The sequence below is a fragment of the Camponotus floridanus genome, unplaced genomic scaffold (assembly GCF_003227725.1).
Source record: "Camponotus floridanus strain SB8 unplaced genomic scaffold, Cflo_v7.5 scaffold368, whole genome shotgun sequence".
Classification (NCBI taxonomy): Eukaryota; Metazoa; Arthropoda; class Insecta; order Hymenoptera; family Formicidae; genus Camponotus; species Camponotus floridanus.
Window position 1 is genome coordinate 54,147 of NW_020229512.1, and position 13,815 is coordinate 67,961.

The following is a 13,815-nucleotide window of genomic DNA, read 5'->3' on the forward strand; positions in this document are numbered from 1 at the left end:
TACACAAATCAGCCAAAGGAGGTCACCTTCGAGGGTCAATATATGGATGAAGATGAGAGGCTGGTAGTGCAATTGCACTTGAATTGTAAAGTTAAAATATATTTATTCAATATTAAATAAAAATTAACTCTTGTTAGAGTTAGTTTTTCGTGCTTTCTTTTTATTATGCTTGTATACAATGTTACAGACGTTTTTTCAGGGATATTTCCTTCGGCCATCATCGCATGGTAGCCAGAACAAAAAGAAAAAAAATGCGCCGAAACATCTGTAACATTGTATACAAGCATAATAAACAAAGCAGCTTTAAGCTGTAAGAAGCGTTGATTTTTTTTAATGTATAATATATGAGCCAGTTTGAATATTTTATTGTTTTAATATATTTATTCATTTGTATAAGATTGTGCTTTTAGATAATTCTAATAAATTCTCATTTCAGCGTGTAATGTGACCGGTCGCTTGCGTTCTCTTACATCAGCCTTTGCGATTACAGTAGTGTGGCATCGTGGTGCGTTCTTCTCTCGTTGTGCGTCAAGATCCTCAGTCTCGCGTGAAAATTATTTGCACTAAAATAAGCCAAAAGTGAGAGTCAAAATGGATGAAGATGAAAGACCGGTAAGAGTAGTTGTGAAGTTATTATAATATATTTATTTATTCAGCATTTTTAAATTTATTATTTATCTGGATATTTTTATTATTAATCTGAAATAACAAAGAAATATCATAATTATTACATCCCTGCATATTTAAATATTTATTATTAGAAATTTATTAATACGGTTAAAAAAATACATTTTATAAATTATTCTACTAAAATTTTAAAACTAAATGTATCTTCAAAAACAATATAGCTTTTATCTAAATTAGATTCAGGTTGAGTCAAATTACATGTATCTTTTTCAATTAAAATGTTTCAGCTATTCTCGATACCAATATTTATATTTTCTTTGATACCACTTTTTAAATTTTTTTCTATATCTATTTGAGTTTTTTTCGTTTACTAATGTTTCAGATTTGAACATTTTATAATTGTTTCAATTTAATACAACTATTTTATAATATAACATAAGATTTTTCTGTTTGCATGCATTTAAAATGAATACTATCACCACTTGGCATAAGGATTACTATATAATTTTCAGTGCAATAAGGTATTATTTGAATGGTGTTTTCTGTAAATGAAGAATTTTGAGACAAATTTTGAGAACAATTTTTTTCTTATCCTAATTATAAATATATTTATAAAAATAAAATTTTACGTATTAAAAATATTTTTTAATAATTTTTGTCTTTGTGAAATAAAAATTAGTATAAAAAGGTTAATATAAAAAGTAAAAACACTATAAATTAAATAAATATGGTTTTAAATTAAATTTATTTTAATTTTATATTTCTAAATTTATAATAACTTTTATAATTATATACTTGATAATCTATTTCGGTACTTCCAATAGTTGAACAAACCTTGACTTTTAATATGAACAAGAGAAGTCTCACCATTTGAAGCATCTGTAAATTTCAACTTTTCCTTACCCACTTGTTAATAAATTACTGTTATCTTCAATAATACATGAATTTGAATCAGTATTACATTCAACATTTTTATCTTCTATATTCTTATTTTTTACAATTTTATTATTAACTTTATTCAATAGCATCTGCTGCAAAAGGATATAAACCACATTTTTTAAATCCTTGCTTAACACTTTTTTAAATTTATTTTGTCAACTGCATCTTTTAATACACTTGCAAAATTGGTCTTTTTAAATTTTTCAGGTGCATGTGTTTTTCTCCAGTTATCGATTATATATTTATATAATTTTTTTTAAAGCTGAAAAACAGCAACATTTAATGGCTGCATTATAATATGATAAAATCTCTTTCTTACTGTATTGATAAAAGGAGTCTGCAGTCGTCCACAGTCTCGTCCAGTCAATTCAGCACTCCATCCTGCTGGTAAATTTTTGGCAATATGAGTCTGCGTTGGTACCAAAATAATATTAAAGGAGGTGTTATCTTTCCTGCAGCATTAACGTTGAATAAGATAGTCAGGCTTTCTGTTTCATCCCCACTAGCTGTTTTTTTTCTCTCCGTTATTTTCTTCTTCCCAGCGCACGCATATAACACTGTAACACTTTTTAACTTTTTTTTGTGTTTGAGTTCTAATAATAATTTCCTGATTTCTTAAATCTAAAAAGTAGAGAAAATCGTTAATATTCCGCATAAACTTTGCTTTTGCGACCAGGATATCGAAATATCAGCATAGTGGATCTTTTCTATCTAGTCAAAGTTTTTTTTTTAATATCTTGGCTTCTAATCAACATAGACTTTTTTTTAAATGTAGGGTACACATCCCTTTTTGTAACGCATTTTGATTTGTTGAGAAAGCGTTTTTTTTATTTTTTACTAAGGAATTTAGGCTCTCTATTTGAAAATACACATTGAATTTCAACAGGCTAAATAAGAGCCGAACGCGGATGGTAATGCGTTAATTTCGATGAAAATTAATTTTTCATTGAAATAAATTGTGCACAGGGCAACAATTTATTTCGATGAAAAATTAATTTTCATCGAAATTAACGCATTACCATCCGCGTTCGGTTTTTATTTAGCCCGTTGAAATTCAATGTGCATTTTTATTTTTTGTTTAAAATTGTATATCTTGGATTCTAATTATTTCTTTATAGAGTGTTTAATTAATCGAGGTGAGATAATTAATCAGTCACTAATATCTTATGCAGTTGCGGAAACATCTCATGCAGAGAGTGAAACATGCAGTTAAGGATCTTGCAAAAGTGGCATCGATTGAGAGATTGAGGAACAGAATTATTGTGCCCCATACGACAAATAGTAACTCTTCAGATGAAGAGTATATGGACGTACGTGTCAATGAAGGAAATGAAAATATTAATATTCCTCAAGCTTTGGGAAACATTGAAAATGAAAGGGAGCAAGAAGCAGATAATGAACAAGATGCGGCAGAAGTATTTGATTTATCAGATGATGAAGGTATATTCCAAGATGAAGTTGACCAGGAAGATGATGCTTCAGAAAGTAGTGATGATGAAGATATAAATGAAAATCATTTTGAAACTGAGGAACAGAAGGCTAACTATTGCAGAAAATTTGAGAGAGTGGGCTATTTATGAGGGAAATATTTCAAAAAAAAACTCGAATCTAATTTGTTACATAGATTAAATCCAGTCTTCCCAATTTTGCTAAAAAGTTATAAGACATTACTGCGTACACCCAAACATCTTGACGTCTCCGTACTTCCTGATGGATCAATGTTATGGTATAAAGGAATTGTAAGAAATTTAGATGCAATGTTGTTGGATGAATATTTGGAAAAATATGGCAACATAATTATTGATGTTAACATGGATGGGCTGCCTATAGCAAAAAGTGTACGTTTAAAATTTTGGCCACAGTTGGGTCATCTTATACACACAGACAACGATCCATTTCTGATTTGTTTGTATGTTGGTGAATGGGATCCGATTGATGTGCACTCTTATTTGCATGATTTTCTAACTGAAGTAGAATACCTTTTAGAACATGGATATATGTGCAATGGTGTCAGATACCCATTTATTTTAAGAAATTTTGTCTTGGATGCTCCTGCACGTTCTCTTGTAAAGTGTTGTGTGGGTCATAATGGTTACGGTGCATGTGAGAAATGTACAGTTGTTGGAGAATATATCGATGACCGTATGACTTTTTTGGATCTTGATGCCCCACTACGCACAGATGAATCTTTTAGAAATCAAGATGATAAACTACATCATACCGGAGTGACCATTTTACTTAGAATCGCAAATATGGTATCACAATTCAGACTTGATTCTTTTCATTTGGTATGGCATGGTGGCTTTAGACGATTACTTTCCGCTTGGATGGAATGGAATGGACCCTGGAAGCTTTCACGAAATGACAAAACCAGAGCCTCTAATTTGCTTATATTTCTCGCTGCTTTTTGTCCAAGTGATTTTAATCGACCACCCAGAGCATTGGATTATTGGAAAATGTATGAAGGCACAGAGGAGCGACGTTTATATCTCTATGATGGACTTCTTGTGTTTAAAAATATTCTGCAAGAAGACGTGTACAAACATTACCTGCTTTTTCAAGCTGCTATGTACATTTTATGTAGTCCTGTGCTAGTTAATGTGATGTGTGATTATGCACATGAATTGCTGTTAATATTTATCCGGCACTCTGCAGTTTTATATGGCAATAAATTTGTCGTATATAATATCCATTCTTTATGTCACTTGTCACAGGAGTGCAAAGATCACGGTTCGCTAGATAATTTTAGCGCATTTGTGTTTGAAAATTTTTTGAAGTCCTTGAAAAGTTGTTTGAAATCATGTTACAAACCTCTGCATCAAGTTGCTTATCGTGAGTTGGAGCGAACAAGAAAAATACCAGTTAAATTGTCAGGTGGAAGGAAAACTCTGTCTCTCTCGCAGATGTACATAAATGCAGATGAACAAATCAATGGTTCCCATTTTCGTTGTTTGTCCATTGGCAATGTAAAATTGAAAATTGGTCATAAAGATTCATGTTTTAGAACATCTGAAGGAAATATTTATGTTCTTATTAACATTGTCAGAAGAGGCAACTCGGTGCTTATAATTGGCAATAAATTTCATCAGGTGGAAGATTATTACACTTATCCACTTGCTTCTTCAATATTGGGTATATTAAAAGTTTCAAATTTGGACGATGTAAGACACGTCATTCCTGTAGAAAATATAGAAAGCAAATGCTGGTTAATGCCTGATGGTCTGCAGTTTTTTCTATGTATTTCGTTGTTGCATACTATCCCATTATTGTAATTATCCAATTATCTGATATTCCACTTACGGTACGGTCCAAAAACAAACTTGTTATATGTGTATGCTTTGTCATGAATAATGTCTTAAGTTTTTTATTACTAAGTAACTTTTATTTATTTTACATTTTACTCTGATTTATATTGCAGTTTATTGTAGTGAAATTGTTACCAACTCCGGATGATGATAATATTTATTATGAGGTTGCGGTGGCAAAATGGCTTGTAGAGATTGATGAAAAGATGATGGGGAAACTTCTTTGGCCAAATAATAATGCAGCAGTAAGCAAGTTAGTGCGTGTTGAGGCAAGAGCCGACGAAACTTGGCAACGATTCAATGTAGAAGTTCAAAGATATTATGGTATGAATCTTTAGAATATTTTATTTTTAATTAATCTCTTGTAAATGATACTCGGGCACGCCAAGTGCTTTTAAACCTTGACTTGTTCAAAATGTCTTACTCGGATATTGAGCTTGTGATTATTATGAATGAAATCAATAAGTATAAGAAGAAGTTTAATGACATAGTTGCAAAGTGCTTTTAAGAGATATTATTTATCTATTGATAAATATATACACAGAAATATTACGTAAAAACGCAAAATCCTTTTGCTCTTTATTGGACATGACATTTTAAACAATATCAAAATACAGCAACAAATGAATTAAATATTCATAATTTACATTTCATTATTATTTCTTGTACATTTCTAACTTTTTCTATAACAACGCAGCAACGTACATTGCTGCCAGAAATGCCGCAAAAGGCTTTGAAAAGTTTGCATCTGCCTACGAAAGTGATTCAGGTTGTCAGATGGGCAGGGGGAAGAGAAAGAAGCACATTAACAGATTTTCATCTAGCGATGATTCATCTGACTCTGATATTAAAACATGTAAGCAGAGTAAATCAGGATCAAAGATACCAGCTACTCCTCTTCCGCCACCACTTCCTTTTCCATCTTCTCTGACGAAGTCTTTCAATGTTGCCTCAAAAGAGAATATTCCTACGCTGACAGTTGTTTCTAACAAGAAACAAGGCAAGACAGCTACTGCTTCTCATCCAGTATCAGTTACAGCCACTAGTAACCAACATAAGTTACTGCACAAAATTATAAATCTGAGACAGCAAGCAGCTGATAAGGCACAGCAACGGAAAAAAGCAATGTCTTTAGAAAATATACGTAAGCTGGCTGTGAGAAAAAAGACAGTTGATAGCATATTGCGCTCTGAATTACCAATGAAGGCTTTTGAAACAGATGGGAGTTACAAATTAAAGCCACAATCGTCAATCAATTCGTCATCGTCATCACATATTAGTGAAATGTCAACTGAGATTCGTTCTCATTCGCCTCGGTCTCTCTATCGGTCTCCATCACATGAAACTCTGAACCCGTGTCTATCTACTCCTTCCACAAGTGATTATACACACCAGATCCAACCAAGAGAGTTTGAATTTGTTGAAATTTGCAGAAGTGAAACAGACGCTGAATCTGATGAACTGTCATTGGCTCCATCACAGCCTGCATTGACATCAAAATTACAGCCTGCCTTGACATCAAAAGTGACTACAGGTATTATTATTTTTAATAACTACTACTACTACTAATTTTTAAGAACTATTTATTTCCGTATTACCTCAAACATTAATCTGAAACTTTCATAAAAATGTACTTTATTTTTATCAGTTTTTTTTTGTTAATTATTTAGTAGTGATTTAATTATTATGTACAGATCTTGATAAATTTCTGATAAAATTGGACCAAAAGGTAGACAACATGAGAGCGAAACTTGACATGATACTTATAAATCAATCTAAATTGAACAGAATTTTACTGCCAGAAGAAAAAATTTTGTCTAAATCTCTAAACATGCCTGCACTTCCTTTAGATACTATGGAACAAGTCAAAATGTTTGAAAAATTTCTCTCAAATGACGTAAACCTTTCAGACACAGTGAGTGATGTTTTATATGCTTTTGTGGGAGATGGTTCAATTCAATAAAGTCATCTTTGATAACTTTAATTTTGATTTTGGCCTTTATATATCTGTTTTTATATCAAAATTCTTCTTTTGTTTTAGTGTTATTATTTAAAGTCTTTCCCTTTGAGAAATGATGAAGCTCGAGCGGTGCCTAAACTAATGTCAAATCTGATGAGTAACTCTCTTGCACACGAATTTAACTTTGATGGCCATGGAACCAAATTGGCTTTCAAATCTACAAAGTTATGGGAATTGGTTCAAGGTTAGTGAGTGAGTGAGTGAGTGAGTGAGTGAGTGAGAAAGAGAGAGAAAGAGAAAGTCATGTAGCTGAATATTTTTTCTCTGCCATTTATGTTTCTGTTTATAGAGGATTTGTTTTCATTAAGTTAACTTTTTTACTTTTTAATCTTATATCTGCTGTTAATTTCTGTTCTTTTTATGAGTGTTGTTTTTTGAATCGTATGTTTATTAATTTTTCAGGTACATTGTTGTTAAAATTTGAAGAAAGTGATTTAAGCGAAGCATTAAAATCTCTCAGGTCATGGTTGCGAAATGCCAAAGGAAGAAAGTGTTAAGTAAGATAAAGACTAACTAATATGTTAAATAAGTTTACATTGAGATACTAAAGTTTAAAGAGACTACACAATTGCAATTACTTATTATGCACATTATTATTAACATTTGTGCTTTTATAGATAATTAAATTTGATTAAATTTTTGTTCCAGTGTGTAATTCGTGTTCCACCACGATTGCGGTGGTTGCTCGATATCGTGGGTTCAGATTATCTGCGACAGAAGATACATCGAAAAAATCATTCGAATTGAAACAAAAGATACATTGCGCACATATAAATTTGATAAATAGAAGATAAGATAAAAGATAGTTATCAAAGACAAAAAGAAAATTAAGAAAAATTATTTAAAGAAAAGGTCTGCACAAAACTGCTTTGCATAATAATTTAAAGAATATGAACATAACAAACATAACGTTCTAAAATGTTTAGAATTGTGACAATATATAATATTATTAAAAAAAGAATTTAACTTTTGTGTTTTCTATTAACCTTTCTTTTTCTTATTATTACTTATGGTAAGTTTGGAAAAAAATTAATATACTTGGAGATAACTTGTTATGTTTGTAATATTTATAATACTTATTTTCTCTTCAGTGAATAAATATAAGCATATACACATATAATTCAAATATGTGATTATATCGAAATATATGTGTTTAATATTGTATATTGTACGTCTAACTTTTTTTCTGTAAAATTTGACAACAAATAAGACAGATTACCTTAGTTGTTAATCTGAAATTAATGTTCTTTGTAAAATAATATTTTATCACATTAAATTATTGGAAATCAGTCTTTAGTTTCTCGATAAAACATACATCAAATACTATCAAGTATTGCGACAGATATGTATTTGCAAATTTCTTTATTTCTCTTCTGTATTCTGTTTTAAGCAGAACACAAGTAATTTTTAAACTAATATTTATCTAGAATTAAATTGCATCGTCAATGATAATTAATTCTGATACGCATTCGTAAAATATAATAATTATGAGAGAAGAATATGTCACTTTTTATATCGTATGATAATAAATATTATAAATATTATGTTATTAATATTATATTATACAAAACGAGAACAATGAGCTACGAAGAAGATGTTATTTTAATATCTATTCATGAACAGAGGAAGAAATAAAAGCATTATGTCGACATAAGTTGTGGTTTAAAAAGTATTGATGAATATATGTGAATTTTATAATCTGTTTATTTACCAGTTGCTAAATTTTAAAAATTTTTCTCGTTTATATTTAAACTTTTATGGCTAAATATTACTTTTAATACTTAATTATTTAATGTCTTACATTGTACTTTTCCTTTCAGCATAATGTCAATGCTAAAGAAGTTGCCAAACATAAGTCTAATATATTTATAGAATATTATTCAATTTTCTTTTTATTATAAGATGATGTCAAATTTATGTGTCAATTTGTTTTTGATTATTTCTATTTTGTATCTGTTCTCAGTGTACGACACTGTAGAAAAAAAAGGAATAAATAAAAATATTTGTAATTCTTATAAATCAGTGTTATTATTTGTTGATAAATAAGTTAGTTCTCTTAAGGGGGGAACCTCATGTAAAATGAAATTTTTTAGCCATTTTATTTTTTTGCTTAAATTGATAGAAAATTTCCTCAAAAATACGAGAAAAAAAGTTAGAAAGTGATCCGAGAGCTCCTTGTACTTTATTTTCAAAAGAAAGTAAACAGTCGAATTGGGCGGAGCACTCAAATAGTCGAGCGCTCGGACAATCGGCCTTTCGGTTCCTTTGTAATAAAGTTTGACTTGGCTGTGTTAGAGCTTCTACTAATGTAAAGCAGTTTGAAGAAGAGGAAGGTCTACTCTATGGCCCTGGAATCGCAGATTAGCAAAAAACTGCGGTAAGTTAGAACGAATTACGAATTTTTTCACGATTTTTCTATCACTCAAACTTTAAACGCGTTTTTCTCGAAACGCAAAATTTCGCACGCCGTGCAACGTAGCTCAAAAACTAATCATTCGATCTTTATGAAATTTGGTATAGAAATTCTATAGATATTTGGCCTCAGCATGACGAGCTCCGATTTTTAATTTTTTTATTTAAAACATTGTTATTAACAATTGTTTATAAAAGAAAATCCTTTTTTTTTTCAAAACTTCGCCATTTTTGCAAATTTGCAAATTTTAATAAAAGGGGACCGTCATGCTGAGCGTTTTTGCATAAACTAAAGAACCCATTTTGTATTTTTTGTTTCAGGTCATTTTTGTGACCTGCATGCTGCACGGCGCATTTTCAAGACGCTGTTTTCAAGCCGCCATTGCACCGTTTTATTGTTAATGATTAGTCTTAAAAAAATATTTTCTTTAAATATTATAACGTAAATAAATTGTGCCTTAAATTGCAAATTAATCTACGCATTACATTTTTCAAAAAAAATTCCTGAAAAACAGGCTATTTACATGAGGTTCCCCCCTTAAGAGAGTCGATTACTTTTACAATCGTTCCCTATAAGATATTCGCGGGAGAGCCTTGGTGTAGCGGAGTTTACTCCGTGGACGGTTGTTGTTTTCGTCCACTTTCGTCGTTGCAGTTATCTCCGTCTACGTAGCTGCAGTGGTCGTCGTGGTCTCCCAGTCGGAGTCGGACTGCGTGCTCTGCTCTGCAGTCGCCGGATGCTGAAGAGTGGCTTGCGTACTCCGGTGTACTCGGCTCGTTGCTGTAGTCTGCGTGGCCCTTATAGATCTGCCCACTGGTGAAGGTGGCAGTGGTGACAGGATTCCTGGAACTGCCCAAGGTCCAGTCGGCGAGGTGTATCGCCGGATGCGTACGTCCCACACCTCTAGTAGATGACGAGGTGGCCTGGTGAATCTCGATGGCTCCAGGTCTATCGGCTGTAGCTTCCAAGGCAGCAACTCGAACGAGACTCTCTTCTCCGGTTCGGCGCCTCCACTGATCGGCTGTTGCAATGGCCCTGGTGATCGGGGCGTCGACGCTGGCCGAGGTATGCGACTCCGCTGACGGTGAATGGCGAGAATCGTCGATTACCAGGAGTTCAAAAAACTCCGAAAAGAGTGCTCATGCTGGTTCGCCTGGTTGAGTGATTTATCCCCTCTAATCGACTTGCGAGCTGAGACTCGATTTTGGCTTGCAGCGGTCGGCCTTATATATGGGTTACCGGATCCGGTTCTTACCGGATCTCACTTACGCGAAGATCGGCGCCTGAATACTCGCGCTGTCGCGCACTTGTTTGCGCGCCTGGATTGCTATGCGGCTAGGCGCTCGGCGTTATACGTCGTTACGCCTGTACATGTGGCGTATGGCAGAACGCCACATGTTAAATATAATGGATCTTTATAATTTGAACAAAAGCGTCCATCCATTGCATCCAATGTTTCAATTACATGTTTTCGGACCGCATACATCATTTGGCTGTCTACACCTTGTAATGAAATCATGCATGATGGACATACGGCTAAAGCGCCGCCAGTTGAATAGTAAAAATATAGCGTGCAAAACTTTGTACGTCCGTTTAATGCATTAATTTCTGCAATAGATACTATTTTGTCTCTGACTTCTGTAGAGATCTCACTGCAGTCACTAATGCAGTCACTGTCGGACGACAACGCGTGATCTTCGTCTTCCATTTTATATATTATCACACAATATATTGAAACTGTTGACTGGTTGATTCCAAGAATTTCTCCGATCTCTCGAGTTGTTCTATGTCGATCACTTTCAATTAGCACTAATATTTCCTTGCCGTCAGCCTCAACCGGTCGTCCAGAACGTGGTGCAGCGCTAAGATTATAATTGTTTTCACGAAACTTTCTGAACCACTTACGACAAGTGGAATCGTCAACGGCACCCTCCCCGTACACAGCACATGTCTTTTTTTGCGTCTGCGAAGCATTCTTGCCTTTTCGGAAATAAAAAAGCATAATATGTCGAAAATGCTCCTTATTTTCTGCCATTTTTAATGCGTAATAAAATATAAAAAACACAACCAAATATCACAACTTTTTTTCTCAAGTACTCGCTAATATTCCTTCTGTCAAACTGCATCAAAATTTTACAATGACGTGTGAAGTTGGTAACTTCGGTTTTGCGATGCAATGCCATTTAGAGTCAAAAACGGGACGAACTTTTGCATCAACCCAATATATTATCACATTTTTTGATAAAACACACGTTCACTGCACTTTACTCTTATGTTCACTGCACGAAAGCTGAAGACTTTTTGACGTGGAGACAGACTCTTTCCATAAGTTTCAGCCCCCATTCCTCTCATAATTTCGCATTATCTATTTTATATTATTTATAAATTCTAGCAGCCGGACATCGGCGCTGATACGTTGCAATTCGTCCTAAGGAAAAAAAAGGGAAAGGGTTTTGAGTCCCAAGTTTCCATTCTCTTCAAATACCACTATTTATATTGTTTATACCGGGCGTAGAGAAAAACCATGAAGAGATTACTAATAGTCAATATATACAGTAGGTGTAAAAAATATTCGTACACTAAGAATTTTTTCCCAAGATTTCGTTATTTTATTGCTTCGAAATATAAAATGTTATAATTTGTGTTTTTCTTTTTTATTATTAAGAAAAGAAGAATTTATAATATAAACAAAAAATTATTTATTGTTACACAAAAATAAACCATTTTATATTTCGAAGCAATAAAATAACAAAATCTTGGGAAAAAATTCCTGGGAAAAAAAGTGCATGAATATTTTTTTACAACCACTGTATCTTTGTTGCGGCAAGCGCCGCACTAGTGTAACCCCTTCCAGTTTTTGAGACCTTTGTAATTCCTACAGCGGAAAGTAACATTCGATTTTCGATCTGAGTCATGTCGTTGCTGAGAGGAGAGCGAATTTAACCGTGGTTCCTTTTCTGTGTGTGTGTAATTATTCCAGTAAAAAATGGATGGTATTAATTTTTTGTATTATATTTTTTGTATTGGTATATATTTTTTGTATTGGAAGAAGAGTTTCATAGACCTTTTATTTATGATAATAGTAAAAGTGGCATTCGTTTGGAAGGTAGATAGTGTTTTTGTGAAAAAAATTGTGCGTATGTGTATGTGTATGTGTATTTTTAATATATTATTTTATAGAGCTCCTATGATGTTGAAATTCCGGGTTTTATAAATATCGAGCATCGACGCAGAGTGCGGCCGGAGCGGTGGAACGCGCGAAATGATCTCGAGGAAGAATGGGGCGACATCCCGGAGACTCGCCAAGAAGACGAAATAAGTTGGAAATATTATGACATTTTCAATTTATGGCAGCTCTTCGGAATGGAAGATCTTTACGACGAAATACGTATTATAACGCTTATGCAATATGAAGAAAGAAGAAGAATACAGGAGGAGGAATATAGAGCATGATTAGAGGAAATAGGCTGGCCGCACTTAAGAGCTCCAGGGGGCTGGCAGCACTCAGTAGCTCCAGGAGGCTAAGGTACATATTTCTTTTTACAATTTTCTTTTATTATTAATTATTAAGATAAAATAAGTTTTTCTTCTGTTTCAGGAACGGTCCCCTCTATTCCCCTGCGACCTTCATATTGGATATTTTTATATACTTTTATATTGGATACTTTTTTATTAAACTCGCACATTTAAATAAATTATACTATATATTTTTAATATATATTTATAACAAAAAATGCAATTATTTACACGCCTTTCCCTTGCGCTCCAATCCTTCGTGCGCTCTCGCATTAATTTTAAGTCTCGTTATTATAAGTATCGTTCTCTCTTTCGTATGCGTTCTTTTCGCACTATCATCGTTCTCTCTCACACGCGCGGTAAGGGCACAAAGCAGTCGAACATCGATGCTGTTAAATTTTTTCTTAAAATAAAATAAAATAATAAAAAAATGGGAAAATGATTTTTGGTTAGGCCCAAAATCCTTTTCAAAAGAATACCGCTCTTTTTTTGTTTATACTTGTCATAAAACATCCAACACGTGCGTCCCCCACTCCGCAATCCCCGCGCCACCGAAATCCCGCGTGACATCATACCCCCGCTCCACTGAGATCCCCTCGCACCTCACCTCCCTGAGAGGACTTGGGTTAGAACCGGCCCTGTTATCCTACTCTGGCCCCCCCGATTTATTGTTTTTTTTTTAATTATCGCAGCCCGGAAGAGGAGACTCGAAGAGAATTAAAGAGGATGCGCACTCAGCACGGCAATCCCCGTGGGAGACCTCGATACGGAGCGGCATTGCGAGGACACCGACCGGAATCGGACCGGCCCTGCACTTGGGCCCGGGAGTATGACGAGAATCACCCTGTGGATATCTCCGGCGGATTTCCCGAGCTCCGAGGAAGTCAGGCGGAGCAAGGGGCGCTTGCTGCCAAAATTATCTCTCTCCGCAGCCGAAAATTTTTGGGGCCTATACAGCGGAATTACGGCCGTGATAAGGATCGGCAGTAGTTAGT

At 33.8% G+C, this 13,815-nt stretch overlaps 1 protein-coding gene across 1 annotated transcript; it reads left to right on the top strand.

Moving 5' to 3' along the window:
• Positions 1 to 591: 591 nt before the first annotated feature.
• LOC112638777 lies at positions 592 to 3,146 on the top strand. The gene is made up of 2 exons (XM_025410991.1): positions 592 to 612; positions 2,739 to 3,146. The coding sequence occupies exons 1-2, from the start codon at positions 592 to 594 to the stop codon at positions 3,144 to 3,146; spliced, it is 429 nt and encodes a 142-aa protein (XP_025266776.1).
• The last annotated feature ends 10,669 nt before the right edge of the window (positions 3,147 to 13,815 follow it).

What these genes read in the sequence shown, in the direction of transcription:
- LOC112638777 (XM_025410991.1), top strand. Translation starts at nt 592, where the DNA reads ATGGATGAAGATGAAAGACCG. An exon ending in TGGATGAAGATGAAAGACCG is followed by an intron (nt 613 to 2,738) that starts GTAAGAGTAGTT and finishes TATCTTATGCAG; the next exon opens with TTGCGGAAACATCTCATGCA.